At 41.0% G+C, this 14198-nt stretch overlaps 2 protein-coding genes across 2 annotated transcripts; one reads left to right on the top strand and one right to left on the bottom strand.

Moving 5' to 3' along the window:
* Positions 1-2281: 2281 nt before the first annotated feature.
* On the top strand, positions 2282-8467 carry zgc:110239 (digestive cysteine proteinase 1). Its single transcript, XM_010746895.3, has 11 exons — positions 2282-2477; positions 3036-3095; positions 3188-3280; positions 4138-4310; positions 4733-4994; positions 5107-5302; positions 5430-5623; positions 5707-5798; positions 7346-7507; positions 7661-7850; positions 7930-8467. Exons 1-11 carry the CDS (start codon positions 2435-2437, stop codon positions 8115-8117), a joined length of 1653 nt encoding a protein of 550 aa, XP_010745197.3. The 5' UTR covers positions 2282-2434; the 3' UTR covers positions 8118-8467.
* A 610-nt stretch (positions 8468-9077) lies between these two features.
* si:dkey-166k12.1 (solute carrier family 22 member 13) lies at positions 9078-14198 on the bottom strand. The gene is made up of 10 exons (XM_019253406.2): positions 13470-14198; positions 12489-12592; positions 12225-12379; positions 11206-11374; positions 10947-11061; positions 10620-10720; positions 10294-10505; positions 10051-10159; positions 9742-9954; positions 9078-9495 (listed from the first exon to the last, which is right to left on the bottom strand). Exons 1-10 carry the CDS (start codon positions 13806-13808, stop codon positions 9396-9398), a joined length of 1617 nt encoding a protein of 538 aa, XP_019108951.1. The 5' UTR covers positions 13809-14198; the 3' UTR covers positions 9078-9395.

Here is a 14198-nt window from a genome sequence, read left to right on the forward strand (position 1 = left end):
AGATTTGTCCTAGGTGTTTTGGACAGGAGCATTCAAAGCTAAAGTGAAAACTAGCAGACATTGTGATCATGCTTTATATAACTATACTTTTGTTGCATTCATTGAGTATAAGAAATTATCTGGTGGTCTATGTGAGGGATAACGTACAGCCAGCAAAAAATTCTTGCAAAATAAAGCCTGACAGACCCCAGCCAAACGGGTAGTTTTTCAATCGCAACGCGTCATATTCAATAAGATCATCTTCACATGACTGCAGCGCCACTGTTCTGTTAGAACAATATATAACTAGAAAGTCAAAACTACAACTAAACTATTGGTGTAATCAAGACGACTATTTTAAAATATTACCTGCTCATATCATATCAGCTTTCAACCTCACTTAGTCTGTAATAAATACTACATTATCCATCTCATCCAATTTAAACCCAGTCTGTGTGTGCATGGTTACATATGTGTTCATGTGTAGGTTATGTGCTGTCTCACTTCTATGTTTTGTCAGCCTATACTTTGCATATTCTGCTCATTGCCTGTTTTTACTGTAACCATTGAAGACATTTCCAACACGTTGCAATGCAAAAAAATCAGGTCCTCCATGAAATAAACGTTTAACGTTTTTTCATATTCAGACTAAAAAATGGCTACAAAAAGTCAGGTGTACTTACTGAATGAATTATGTAAAAATGAGCTCGGAAACATGACAAAACTACTAATATCGGACAAAGAAACAGCATACACACACACATACGGTTAAAAAACTGTGTGTCTCCCCCGATTCTTAACTCCCTGCAGTTGTTCACCTGTGACTCCCCTAAATATATGTGACTACTGTGATTACCTTGCTATGTGATCAGGTGGGCAGGTGATATAGCAACAAAAACATCCACAACTTATCATAGTACATATCAAAATTGGCAACAAAATAATAGTGAGCCCTCCTATCATCTGTGTAGTTAAACTTTTTACACACTTCTGAACACATACAGAAGAAGAATTTCTTTAGATAAGTGGTACTGGTAACAGTTTCCTGGACCTCAACAATTTAATCTACAGTTACTGTTTGGCAGACGTTACAGGGGCATGGCTGCACATATCACCAGACTGCAGAATGTTTTTTTTTACCACCAAGCTATTGGATTTCCTAATTTATAATCTAAGAGGATTGCTATATTTAATTCCTATGGCTTTGAGTAACCCCTAGACAAAGTGTCTGCTATTACATTTTCTGTACCTTTTTTGTGTTGGATCTGCAGATTGAAGTCCTGCAGAAGGAGAGACCAGCGCATGAGTTGCTGGTTGGAATTAAAAGATCGTGCAAAGCAGGGTGATGCGAGGATAGGTGCGCTACACAGTAAAGCCTTGGCTATGACTGCTGTTACTGTACCACAACTACTTTGTGTAATCCTTCTGTACACATTTGTCACTTTACTGTGCAAAAATGTTCAGTACCAGGACTGATACTTTTGTGCAATACCCCTGTATACACTTGTTACTTTTACTTTCAGTCCTCAGTTTTCATATATTTAAATAGTGTAATATATTATATTGAAACAGTACATCCCTATTTATTTATATAGTGATACCTCTCCAATACTTGCATTCACTAGTGCACTCAATCCTTTCACATTTATACAGTGTATAGTAAACTTTTTTTATTCATATCAGTCCAATTGTATTTTATTTCTTTATCTTGTTTTTATCTTCTCTGTCTAGTGCTGTCACCACAGCTAGTGCTCTTAATGCTGAGCTCACCCATTTTACTCATCCATCACATTTCTTTGTACTGCTGACCCTGCGTTAAGCGACATTATAAACAAATAAAAACTGAGACAGAAGGCTGACAACCAGCTGCCAGAACAAGTGGCCTTGTTATGATGGTAATTCTTCCCTCCTTGTCCTCCTTGAGTGACACATGATGAGGCTAAAAAAACTGCTGCTTTTTTTAAATAACACAATGTGAGATGTGGAACCTTTATGTTGTATGTATTTATTTTGTCTTTTACTGGTTGTTTGTGTTATTTGTGTTACATCTGCTGCTGCATAACAAATTGGCCATAGGGGATAATAAAGATTTCTTGAACCTTGAACCAATTTCTTATTTTTGTTCGTTATGTTTGTTGTTTTGACTTTAACAGTCATGTAGGGTCATGGAGAAGTTATTTAACACTCTTATACCATAAACTTTATCTTTCAGCACTGTTACCCGTAGTTTTTAAAGTCATATGACACAGTTCACGTGACGCTGGCGTGTATTTAAACCCACCTCTCGTACGTGATTGGAGCACGCTCCTCCACGCCGCGCTGTGATTGGTCGAGAGCTTTGCGGTTCCCTATTAAATTAAGTGTTTTAGGGATTTTTTTTTTAGGTTGCAGAGTCATGTGTTTTTCCGTCTGACTGCTTGTAAACCTCTGTTTTTCTAACCTCACAGTAGGAACAATGCGTTTATATATGTGTGCTGTTCTCCTGTGGGCTGCTGCAGGTAAGAGACTTTTATTTTGACACGTCCGGTTCACAGTTAGCAGGTAGCGGTAGCCACATGCTAAGACATTTGGCAGCTTGAGGTTACTAAACCAAGACTTTAGCGATAAATACATGCTATGCATGCCTTTTAAATACCAAGCTATGTGTGTCTGCTTCAGATTTGGGGAGTGACACCCCCAAACTTCAGGCGTAAATGTCAATTTTGAGTTGACTAGCTCACCTGGGTCGCTACGTGCACCCTGAAACTGACTTGTGAAAGTATAAAATATACTCTTGGGATCATTAAACATGCCCTGCACCATGCTATACTCTATTTACAGCTATTTAACATGAGCTTTTAACAACAGCTTGTTTCCTAACTGTGCAAACAAAACAACGAGGGCGGTGTTAACATCTGAAAACTGGGTGTAACTTGTTAAATTTCATAAATGGCAGTGTCAGTTCATTGTCTGTTATTGGCAAATGTTAAAATGAAACTTTTCTAGCCTTCACTTTACCTTTGTAAGTGTCTGAGCTAATGACAGATGACAAATAACATTCACTGTGTGTGTGTCAGGTGCAGATGGGAAAGCAGTCCCCTCTCTTCCAAATTTTGGGAACAGCTATCATGTCAAAGGTAAGCAGCACATCAGATAACACATTAAGGTCTCCTCTTCCTTTTTAAAAAGTGTCCTAATTACAAAACTGTTTCACTTCCTTCTGTTGCAGGAGTGATCTCTTTGCCCTATGCTGAAATCAAGGAGCCGTTTGAGGCCTGGTTAGATCTAGCAGCAAAGTCCAGCAGAATTGACTACTATCATGGTGAGAAACCTCATGACCCGTGTCTGCTTTTCTTGAACCTGACTCTGTGTTTTTTTTTTTTTCCCTGCTTGGCTGGATGTGAAACTGAGAGCCTGATGTATCCGAGCAGATGAGCAGATCAGTGACAGTACATAAAGAAAGAAGGGGAAGAAAAAGAATGATGAAGCGCTTTTGGGGAACTTATTCTGTCGACTCGTGTTACATACTCATGTGACTTTGGACCTTTTTGTTTGTCTTGAATAAGCTGATTGTGCAAGTTGTGTCCTTGCCTGATTTATTTATAATCAAACGTGGACAAGGACCTATATTTCTGAGTGATTTAAGCAAATATTTTATTTGTGGACTTCACCCCCTCTTAGCTTTCAACTAACCTATGTACCTAGTGTCAAGTTTTTAATGCGATTATTTCATTGTGTCCTCTATATCCAACTTTAACCAAAAAAAAGCAAATGTATGTATTGAGGCAGATAGAATAGCCAAAATATTGCACCGTAGGCCTATTGTCTCGCCTACTTTGATTAATAAGAAGTAGCCAAAATCACTTGACTTTGTAACTTTACTTACAACTCAAGCTGATTGCTGGCAGCCAAATTGAAAACAGCCACACGCCTAACTAAAGCAGCATCTCTTGGATTGTTACAGCGATATTAGGAAGGTGAAGCTGAGCATTTGGTAGCTGATATGTTTTATATATAAATGTAAACTTGTGGACAGAGAGTAAACCGACCTCTGTGTCACTCTTCAGCTGAGGAGTCATAAGGTAGCATGGCCAGGATCAACAGACCACCAGCCTCTCTTACATTTGAGAGAAATTGAATGTGCACTAAATCTAACACATCTGCATTAATCATCCACAGGCCAGGTGTCTACATACCAGTTGGGGGCAGAGCAGCAGTCGGGTGTTGCCTATAAAATCACCCCTGAGACCACAGAGGTAGAGCAGAATGTGATGAAGTGTTTCCAGGTCAATGGAACAAAGGAGGACGCAGTCAAACCGCAGGCGTCACTACCTGATGTGCAAAACTTCCAGGTGTGTGTTTTTAATAATAAAACATAAATGCTCTTTGCAGTATTTAAACACAATAACCTGTAATGTTAGTCTTACCGCTATAAACAAACGTAAAGGCTGGCAGACGTTAGTGACCTTTAGCAGCATGGATGGATCCTAGATTATTTTACACCAAAGGGGACATGAATTATTGAAGAAAAAATTACTCCTTCCCCTGTTTGTGGTTTATTTTAAAATGTAAGTACAGACTGAATGTGAACTATTTGTTGCTGCTTTGCATTTGTGGTCTTGCAATTTAACTGCCACAGAAACTAGCCTAACACTCCCTGACATGCACACAGTCTCACAGCCTAGCACAAATGCACACTTAATGGTAATTGTACCATAGTTTCACATTTAATCCAATCATGATTTATTACTAAATATGTTCATTCCCCCCATAGTTCCTGAGGATGGAGTACTTTGGAGGTTCCCTGTGTGAAGTTTGGCAGAATGTGACCACTGTGGGTTACAAGAAGAACACATACACACTGTGGGTGACTCATTCAGAGGGAGGTGCAAATGCCAAAGAAGACCCTGCCATACCACTCCATTATGAGATGATGGGTTACAACACACTGCTTGGGTCACATTATGACAAATATTTGGTGGATTACAAAGAGTTCAACACTCATGTGGACCCCAAAGTCTTCTTGCTGCCTGAAGGTTTGTGCTCTGCTGTGGGTGTATTCATCAAGACGCTTTAGAAAAAATTCAAGGGCAGGGGAAGAGGGGGGGAAAAAAAACTTTTCTGTTTTTGTCATCTTTATTGCTACAGGGATGAGCTGTGGGGGATTTCCTGGTCCGGGAGTTGAGCATCATTTGTTGGCCAATCCAATGAAAGATCTCATCCACACCTCAGAAGCGGGGCACTCACAGCGCGTATTCAACCACTTCAAGGACAAGTTCCAGCGTCAGTACAGCGACGAAAGAGAACATGAGAAAAGGCAGCATGCTTTTGTTCATAATCTCCGGTGAGAGGAACCATTACCCATATGATCTTTTCTTAAATGACACAGGCATGTTTAACAGCCATCCAGCATGAATATAGATGTAGTTTAAGTCGAATCATTTTTGGTGACTGTTTCCTTGTATCTGTAGGTATGTTCACTCCAAGAACAGAGCAGGTCTGCCCTTTGTTCTGGCTCTGAACTCTCTGTCAGATCGCACCATGTCAGAGCTGGCCACCATGAGGGGAAGGAAACGAGGAAAGACCCCAAACAGAGGGAGACCATTCCCCTCAGAGGTTTACCAAGGGGTGAAAGTACCTGACTCACTTGACTGGAGGCTTTATGGTACATATACACAATTTTAAATATTTACCAAACATCTTGCTGGCAGGACATCCTAGTTTTTTACCTCGGCTCTGCTCCTGCAGGTGCTGTAACACCAGTGAAGGACCAAGCCATCTGCGGTTCCTGCTGGAGCTTCGCCACCACTGGAGCAGTAGAGGGCGCTCTCTTCCTGAAGGTGAAAAACAGCTTGCATTACAGTCACTGGCGACTTTCCAGTGTTTTCAGTTGACTGAGCTACTTCCTTATGCCCTTTGAAGCCACAGATGTTCAGCATGGCAGTTCATCTGTTAATGTTTTGGATGATTTGCATTGCAGTTATGTTTGGGTGAATCTATCATTTGCATGTTTCCAAATATTTAATAAATGATAAGCTGAAACTTAAATAATCCTTCAAGCCGTGAGGGAGTGGGTCATTTAGGCAGAAAAACACAGAACATAATGGATCAAAAGTTTCAAAACATGCATGACAGAAGTGATTGAAGTGAAGTTCATTCCTGTGACTGTCAAAAAAGGAGAAAATAAAGTTTAAAACTCCCAATGTGGAGGAAATTTTAGTCTTTATTCTATTAGGATTTATTTATTCTGTAATGTCTGGGTAATATTTAGAGTATTTTGTCAACTTGAAATAATTTCTGCATGAATCTGCATCTGTTGCACTTAAATTGAGGTGGAGTTAATTTTCCTCCATTAGGCTTAAGAAAGGCATCCCTGTGAGTGTAAAGGAGGGGGCGGGTCCGCAAGACAGTTCATTGTGCCACTTTGACCCACATGAGACAGGCCTGACATTGTGCATGAAAGAAATAAAATTTGGTGAATGTCAGCTTCGGCCTGTCTCCATCCCATTTTGAGGAAAAGCTCAAAGGCATTCCTTTCCCTGTGTTGCTAAGAAACTCAATCCAATCATTCGGGGGGGGTCGTCATACCCCATTGACCAAAATCTTTGACTCTCACACAAACTCTTGATTGTATCCTTTGCCATGGGCCAGTAGGTGTCTAATTGAGAAGAAAATATATATTTAAAAAGACATCTGGGTGATCTGTGCTTATTAAAACAGTTATTACAAATCTGAATTCAGAAGAGCCAAACAGAGTCACTATGATGTTAGGAGCGGTGTAATGAATGAATGAATGAATGAATGAATGAATGAACGAAAGCAAGTCTAGAATGGGTTATTAGGTGCTGGTGCCAGAACAACATACTGAAACAGTTTCAGTTCCTTAAAGCGCTTTTCTTTTATCGTGTAAAAGGGAGAGAATTAAGCAAATCCTGCCATCTAATGTTTGACATTGTTTTTTTTTGTTTTTTTTTTTATTCAGGTTACTAATGTGATTTGTCATCAAAATAATGAGACTTTGTCCCTTTACTAGCACACTGCAGCCAGAAGTGACCTGTGTGATGCGATACCCTCCCCTGTCCCTATAGACAGCTTCATAATGAGAGCCATTCTCCAGGGGCCAATTTTAAACTTCTTAATGATCTCACAGCCTCTGTCTAGCAACCTGTAAAAAACAGCTGGTGCAAAAATGTTCATTATAAACTTAACAGTTTTTTTTTCCTTCCTAAACCATCATGACCAGTTTTATTGTCTTTTCTGAGGTTTGTGTATCGACATAAGATCTCAAAACTGGTGAAACCCTTTGGTGTTCATGTGATTGGTGCAGAGCACGACAGGTAACCGACCTGCACGTGGAGTTTAATCATGTTTTACTCTCAACTTTCAGACGGGCTCCCTGCAGGTTCTGTCTCAGCAGATGCTGGTGGACTGTTCTTGGGGTTTCGGCAATAATGGTTGTGATGGAGGAGAGGAGTGGAGAGCATACGAGTGGATCATGAAACATGGTGGCATCGCCACAACAGAAACTTATGGAGCCTACATGGGAATGGTGAGATGATTACCTGTACTTGCTCTGTCCATTATAGCATTTGTGTCTACAATCTCCACTGTCCCAGTAACTCCTGCCACCTCTTTCATACAATGGGGCACTTGTAGAAGGGTTTCCAGCCCAGTATTAAATGCTCGGTTTCCCTCTGAACAGAATGGATTTTGTCATCTGAACACATCCCAGCTTACTGCTCGTGTCCAGAGCTACACCAACGTCACATCTGGAGATGCAGAGGCTCTTAAGGTGGCGCTCTTTAAAAACGGGCCGGTGGCTGTCAGTATCGATGCTTCACACCGATCGTTTGTTTTCTACAGCCACGGTGTCTACTATGAACCGGCTTGTGGTAAGTTTCCCTCTCATTCATGCTCGTACGTTTGACAACAGTGGCTTGTTCTCTGTCACTCACTTCTCGTGTTTTCCAGGTAACACCACTGATGATTTGGACCACGCTGTGCTCGCAGTGGGTTACGGTACACTGAGTGGAGAGCCATACTGGTTGGTAAAGAACTCATGGTCCACATACTGGGGCAATGCTGGCTATATCCTCATGTCTATGAAGGATAACAACTGTGGCGTCACCACTGATGCTACATATGTCACACTGGCATAGATTTACTTATCCTTTGTATGAATCCATATGTTAATGCCACTGTGTGGGTGCCTGTGGATGAATGACACCCAATCTCAGATGTGTTGAGGTGTGGTTATCGCATCAAACTGAGCTGCTTGGTGATAATGTGTCAAATGTTATAGTTGAATGTTGCCTGAATTGAGAAGCTGCAGAACAAACATTAAACCATAATTTTTAACAGGTTTTATTGCTGGTGGTACGTTGTGACAGTGCCTTCCTTTTGAGTTGTAAATTTCATGACACATCTTCGCACTTGTTCTTCTGCTTTATAATTTGTTGCATTCAGGTGCACTGTGCTGGAATCAATGCAATAAAAAAATTACAAAATATTTGGCTTCTGTGACATCATTTCATGACGTAACATACTCACATGCTGGCTCACATAAGGCATGCGTCAAAAATATACATTCACATACACATTTTATGCATTCAAAACATACTGGACTCACATTTCTTTAGGTTTAAAGATTCAAATCCCTTTTGCTTGAGTAACATAGCATATTACATATGTGCCTCTCATCCATGCCTTTTGTAATTGCAGAAATAATTCACATTAAAAAAAACATCCCTTAAACACTTAAGAAATGTACTACATGTTTCACAGATCCAACTCTTAACTACAGCATAGCTTAACAAAACTCTACCAACAAAACAAATGTCTTTACATGCTGATCACATTCCATAGTTTCTGTACAAAACTACAAATGTCACATTAGTTTAAGAGGCTAAAGTAGGCTACAAATTAGGCTCTAAAGGCTACATAAACAATTAAGTTAACTAGTGCATGCAATCTCATTTGACTAGTTTTATTTCTCTTGCCCTGAGAATGACAACATACAAAACGAGGCAGTTGCTTGTTCAATAAAGCAATAAGATACAACAAAAATATTCCACACGCAGTCCACAGAAATGGTACACTTATACAAAAAATATTGTTTGTTTATGAAATGCACAAAATGTAATAAATGCTTTAGTCCTTAAAAACATGAAGTCTTAAGAATAGCTGCTTAACAGGACTACAGTATTGTTAGAGAAGTAGTGGCAGCCTTCTCTTCTTGTCTTGTTGATTCTTCAAATCAGCACAGGTGCATTAGAAAGCTCTGAAACTGGGTATACAAGATATGTCTTGAAATGTGTTTGGCTTTCTTTCTTTAATCGGGTCCTGATGTATTTGCATAGAGGATGTTATATTAACTACTGTATCTGGTTAAGGCTTTATAAAATGTGACTAATGCGTGAATCCTTTCACGTGCACGCCTAGGCCTGGCTTGCTAGATGTCGTAGCTCCTGCTCCTCTGTGCTGCTGGCTGATTGGTTAATATCCACAGACATCTCAGGGTTCTCCTTGTTGGGAGATCTGCGCGAGACAAAACAAAGTACACACTGAGTTGTTCTCAGAGATTTTCATGTGGGAACAGATTTTACATCTTGTTCAGGGTCATGGTGGCTGAGCAGCAAGGACACAGTTTAAATGAAGAGCTCCAAAGTGACTGATAATGTGCAGAAACTGTGAGAAATTGTACTTTAATCTGCAACTTAAATGAAAAGAATATCCACAAAGCAACATCCCACCCAAGAGAAAACAGAGGTCACATTGTAGTACCTCATGTCCTGCTTTTCTACGTCCTCCACTGTGTCAGGAAGAGGTCTGTCTGCAGTTTCGGGCAGTGCCAGGGCCAGAACAGCACCCAGCAGCGGGGAGGTGCCAAAGATGACCAGAGGTGTAGCAGGGCTGTGGTTGTGCAGCATGTTTATTATGGGTGCTAACACACCGCCCATCCTTGCAAACATAGAGGACACCCCCACTCCTGTTTGCCTGCAGGTACACAGGGGAAAAAAGTTACAGATATTAACCACAGAGATATTTTTATATGTTCATAAGAAAAGTAAAAACTGGAAAGACAGGTCTTACCGAAGCACAGTTGGAAACAGCTCAGCAGTGTACACATAGATAACAGCGAAGGACGCTGTTATGCCAAACTTCCCTACCATGGCAAGACCCATCAGGACATTAGAATGCTCTACAGACAAAGTGAAAGTGATGAATACATTTGTGTCAGTTATTTGAGGATGAGATGAAAAGCTGATGTGTCTAAAGTTTGCAGAGAGTTGACATTCCTGACAGAACACAATAAACACACAGTGTATATCCTACCTGCAGGGACAGCGAGCATTAGCAGACAGGCAAGCCCTCCAACAGCCAGAAATCCACTTTGAGCAAGTCGGCGACTGAAGGGCAAGACAAGCAGGACGAGAGAACGAGCCGGGATCTCAATCAACCCGTACACAAACTGGGTCAAGTAGAGGTCTGTCCCCAGCCTGGACACACCCAGTGAAAGACCATAATACACAAGCACATTCACAAACCTGAGGAGGGAAACAAGGGGAAAAGAGAGAGAAAGAAATTGGTAGAAGGAATATAGATTTAGATTTGCTACTCATGAAACAAAGCAAATCTGCATGCATGCATACACAATTTACCAGATGTAAAACAGGATGATAGCCCTCTTCCTCATCTGAGGTGTCCGCACGAGATCCACTGCTGAATGACTTTGCTTCCCTCCAGCTACAATCTTATCGACCTGGACACAGGTAAACCAAATCCTTTAAAGATATGAGGCTTGTTATTTTCTTCATTTGTCTTCTTTTTAAAGGTCCCATATTGTAGAAAGTGAGATTTCCATTTTTATTTAAGGAGGTCTAGGTGCATCAGCCATCATAGTTCATGAGAGATGGACTAGTGTGTTGTTAGCTTTCAATGAGGCAGACATGGCACAGCATGAGGGTATAAGGAAAATGCAGACGCACCTGTACAGTGGGAGGTAAGACCCGGCCATTAACAAGCGCTGCCTTGCGAAGGAGTGCAATGGCTTCCTCCCTCCTGTCGTTGGCCAGCAGCCATCTGGCAGACTGAGGAACCACCCTTACAGGTGAAAGAGTGAGCAGACAGGGAGCGAAGATAGGAGAAGGAGTGGACGTTGGAGGATCACAAAGACGGCAAATATGCTCTTGTAATAGAAATGTATTAAAAAACAGTGGAAGTTCAGATGTGCATTGAATTTCCCACCATATATAGAAGATGAGCAGGAAACCCGGAGCTGATATAGCCAGTTGCAGCTTTCTCCAGTCTCGTATCATGTATGCAATGCCAGCTAGTGACATATAGCCCAGACCAAATGCGTAGTCTGTGATAATACCGGCAAGCATGCGCCTCTTGGTGCACGTCCATTCAGTGCCTTTGAAAAAACAGTGCAGGTTTTGTAAGGAGAGGAGAGGAGAGGAGAATCATGGGGAGATGGTTAAACTGAAGTGGTGGTTTGGAGCTTTAAGGTAGTGGAAAGAGAGGTAAGGGTGTGTTTGTGTTGGGATTGAATTAAGCATAAAGAGTGAAAAAGGATAAGACATTCATACTGAAAAGTTGTACCCGCTAGTCTATCTGCTCTCCAAAATCCACATGTGAGGACTACAAACTTCCTGTAATGTTTGTTTATCGTGTGTCTTCATGTGTGACATTATCCACCCTGCCTCACCTACCTATGTTGAGGGCGTACGCTGCATTACAACACCTCAGTACAACATGTCCATTCTAGTTTAACAGAAAGTGGAGCTTCTGTATTTGTGATAGTATTGAAAGTTACACCTTCACTTCTAAATACAGCATACTGTAATATCTTGATACCACCCAAGCATACTAGAAACATATAGCTCTGATCTGAAAAATTAAAAAACTGACTGCAGTAGAGCTGAAAGGAACCAGAAGAGCACCAAGTCATCTGTCAAATCTGTCTCTTTAATATAAAAGAACTATCTGAAAATCCTCAATAAATAGAAAAAACTAGCTGGGAAATACAAAACTCATTAATACTCCTTCTCATATTGTATCTACTCTTGTTCTAGTAGAAATGCAACCAGTCTTCTACATTCTTTCATGAAATTGACATCACCTACTGCCATTGATTGCACACAATATAACACTAAATGTAAAAAAATTACACAATCTTGGTGATCGAAGCAATACTACCACAGTTGCTACTGCAATAATCTCACATCTCATCATGCTTGTGTTTATATGTGTTTTGTTAGTACCAAGTACAAAGGCATTGATGATGACTCCAGATATGGTGGTGCCAACTACAAAGCGAAGAATCACATATACAGGGAAGTTGGGTGCAAAGGCCACAGCGACTCCAAACACAGTCTGAAGAGCGATGGACAGCAGCAGGATGAAACGTCGGCCGTACCTTGCACAGAGAGGGAAGGTGTGGACATGAGTTTACTCTTAAGCACATGCATGAATGAACCACTATGACAGAGTGAGAACAGGCTATACAGGCCAGTATCAAAGCCTACCTGTCAGCCATGGCTCCAAACACCACAGATCCCACCAACAGGCCAAACATGTAGATCGACGAACCGACACTGTTCAGTTTAGCTTTGTCGCACACCAGGTTCCACTGGTAGAAGGCAACAGAAGGGGGAGGGTGTTGCAAGAAGCAAACCTTTAATTTCCAGTGCATTGCAAGGGTTCAAGTAGGAATCACTTGCATGTCTGTGCTAATCAAAAATTAGTTGTTATTGTAGTGTATGATGTGCTATGGTAACAAGGCTGAATACCAGCTGGGCAAAGCAAACAGATAAGCCCAAGGGACTCAAGGGAGATGCAAAAGCTGCAACTTCAATTTATTGTAAAAAGGTCTATGGTGAAATAATTAGGTGTAAATATCATTGGGAAAATGGGACTAAGAACAACTAGTGGAAGTGTTTTGAGGGCTTTAACGTGGGTCCTTCTTTATGCCCTCAGGTTCTGCAGAAAGTCACCACCACTCTCATATGGTAACAAAAGAACATATGAGCACCTCTAAAGCTGTTTTCTCTGATATCAATCCTGTCATCTAACTTGCCGTAAGAAAGCAAATAAGCTTATATCCATAAATGTAGAACCAGTCTGTTAACACCATGATTGGTTCTGCCGGTATTGTTCTTACATTGTGCAATATTCTAATTAATCTGTGTTTGATTTCTTACTAATTAATATTGAATTACTGTAGACAATGCACTGGTGAGGTGTCAATGAGCCATGCATCTTCAGGTTAATCCAGGCTTGTATGGAGCTTTATTTATCTGCCATCACATCATGCCATACCACCATAATATGGGGACTTTGTGTATTGTATAGTGTAGTTGTTAAGATTATGGTGGCCTTAATACGTTGTGATATTTTGATGCTCTTATATATATCTTAATTTATTATTATTATTAAAGAATTTGTCCCAGATTTGCACACTGTTCTCTGGTTAAACACATTATATTAAACATGCACAACATCATCACCTCGGTGACTGTTGTACTCTGGAAAATCTCCTTGCTGTACACCCATCCTTGGCCACACGGGACGCGCTCAGTCATGTTGCCTTGCAGGGAGACATCTGAAGAGAAGCAGGAGGAATCCGAGAGGCTGATATTTAGGGTGAGTACAGCGGGGATTGAGGACTGATTCCCGGCTACTGAGCTCGAGTTCTCTCGGCAGAGATAGGGTGGCGTGGCTCCGGTAAAGATGCTCACCATCATGTGGAAGGCGAGAAGGATCTGGGGTAAACAAATCCATATGTACAAAATCTTCTGATATTTACCGAAGCCCCCGATGGCAGAGAGGATCTGGTCGAAATTCATTTTGGGAAATATAGTTTAATTTGGAGACTGGCTCTTAGCCAGTGAAGAGGAGCCGATTGTAAACACTCTGCATACAATACATGAGACGCGGTGGTATTGTTCAGGAGGTAAACAAGGTGAATCAAACATGTGTCAGTCCAGCTGAAGTCCAACAATATAATCCATCTTTAGCCGTCCTGGAATGGCTTGAAGAAAACTCATCTGCAAGCCGACACTTGCTGAAGGAAGATGTCGTTTTAGAAAGTGAAAAAAAAAGGAATGCATCCAACAGATATCCAGAGCTTTTTTGCTCCTGATGTTTTACGCACGGTGCACAATGACATGTATGCCAGCTGGGAGCGCGTAGGGTGTGATGTACACATTATTTATGGGGCAGGGCCACAGCCTCAT

The sequence above is a fragment of the Larimichthys crocea genome, chromosome XIII, assembly GCF_000972845.2.
Source record: "Larimichthys crocea isolate SSNF chromosome XIII, L_crocea_2.0, whole genome shotgun sequence".
Lineage (NCBI taxonomy): Eukaryota > Metazoa > Chordata > Actinopteri > Sciaenidae > Larimichthys > Larimichthys crocea.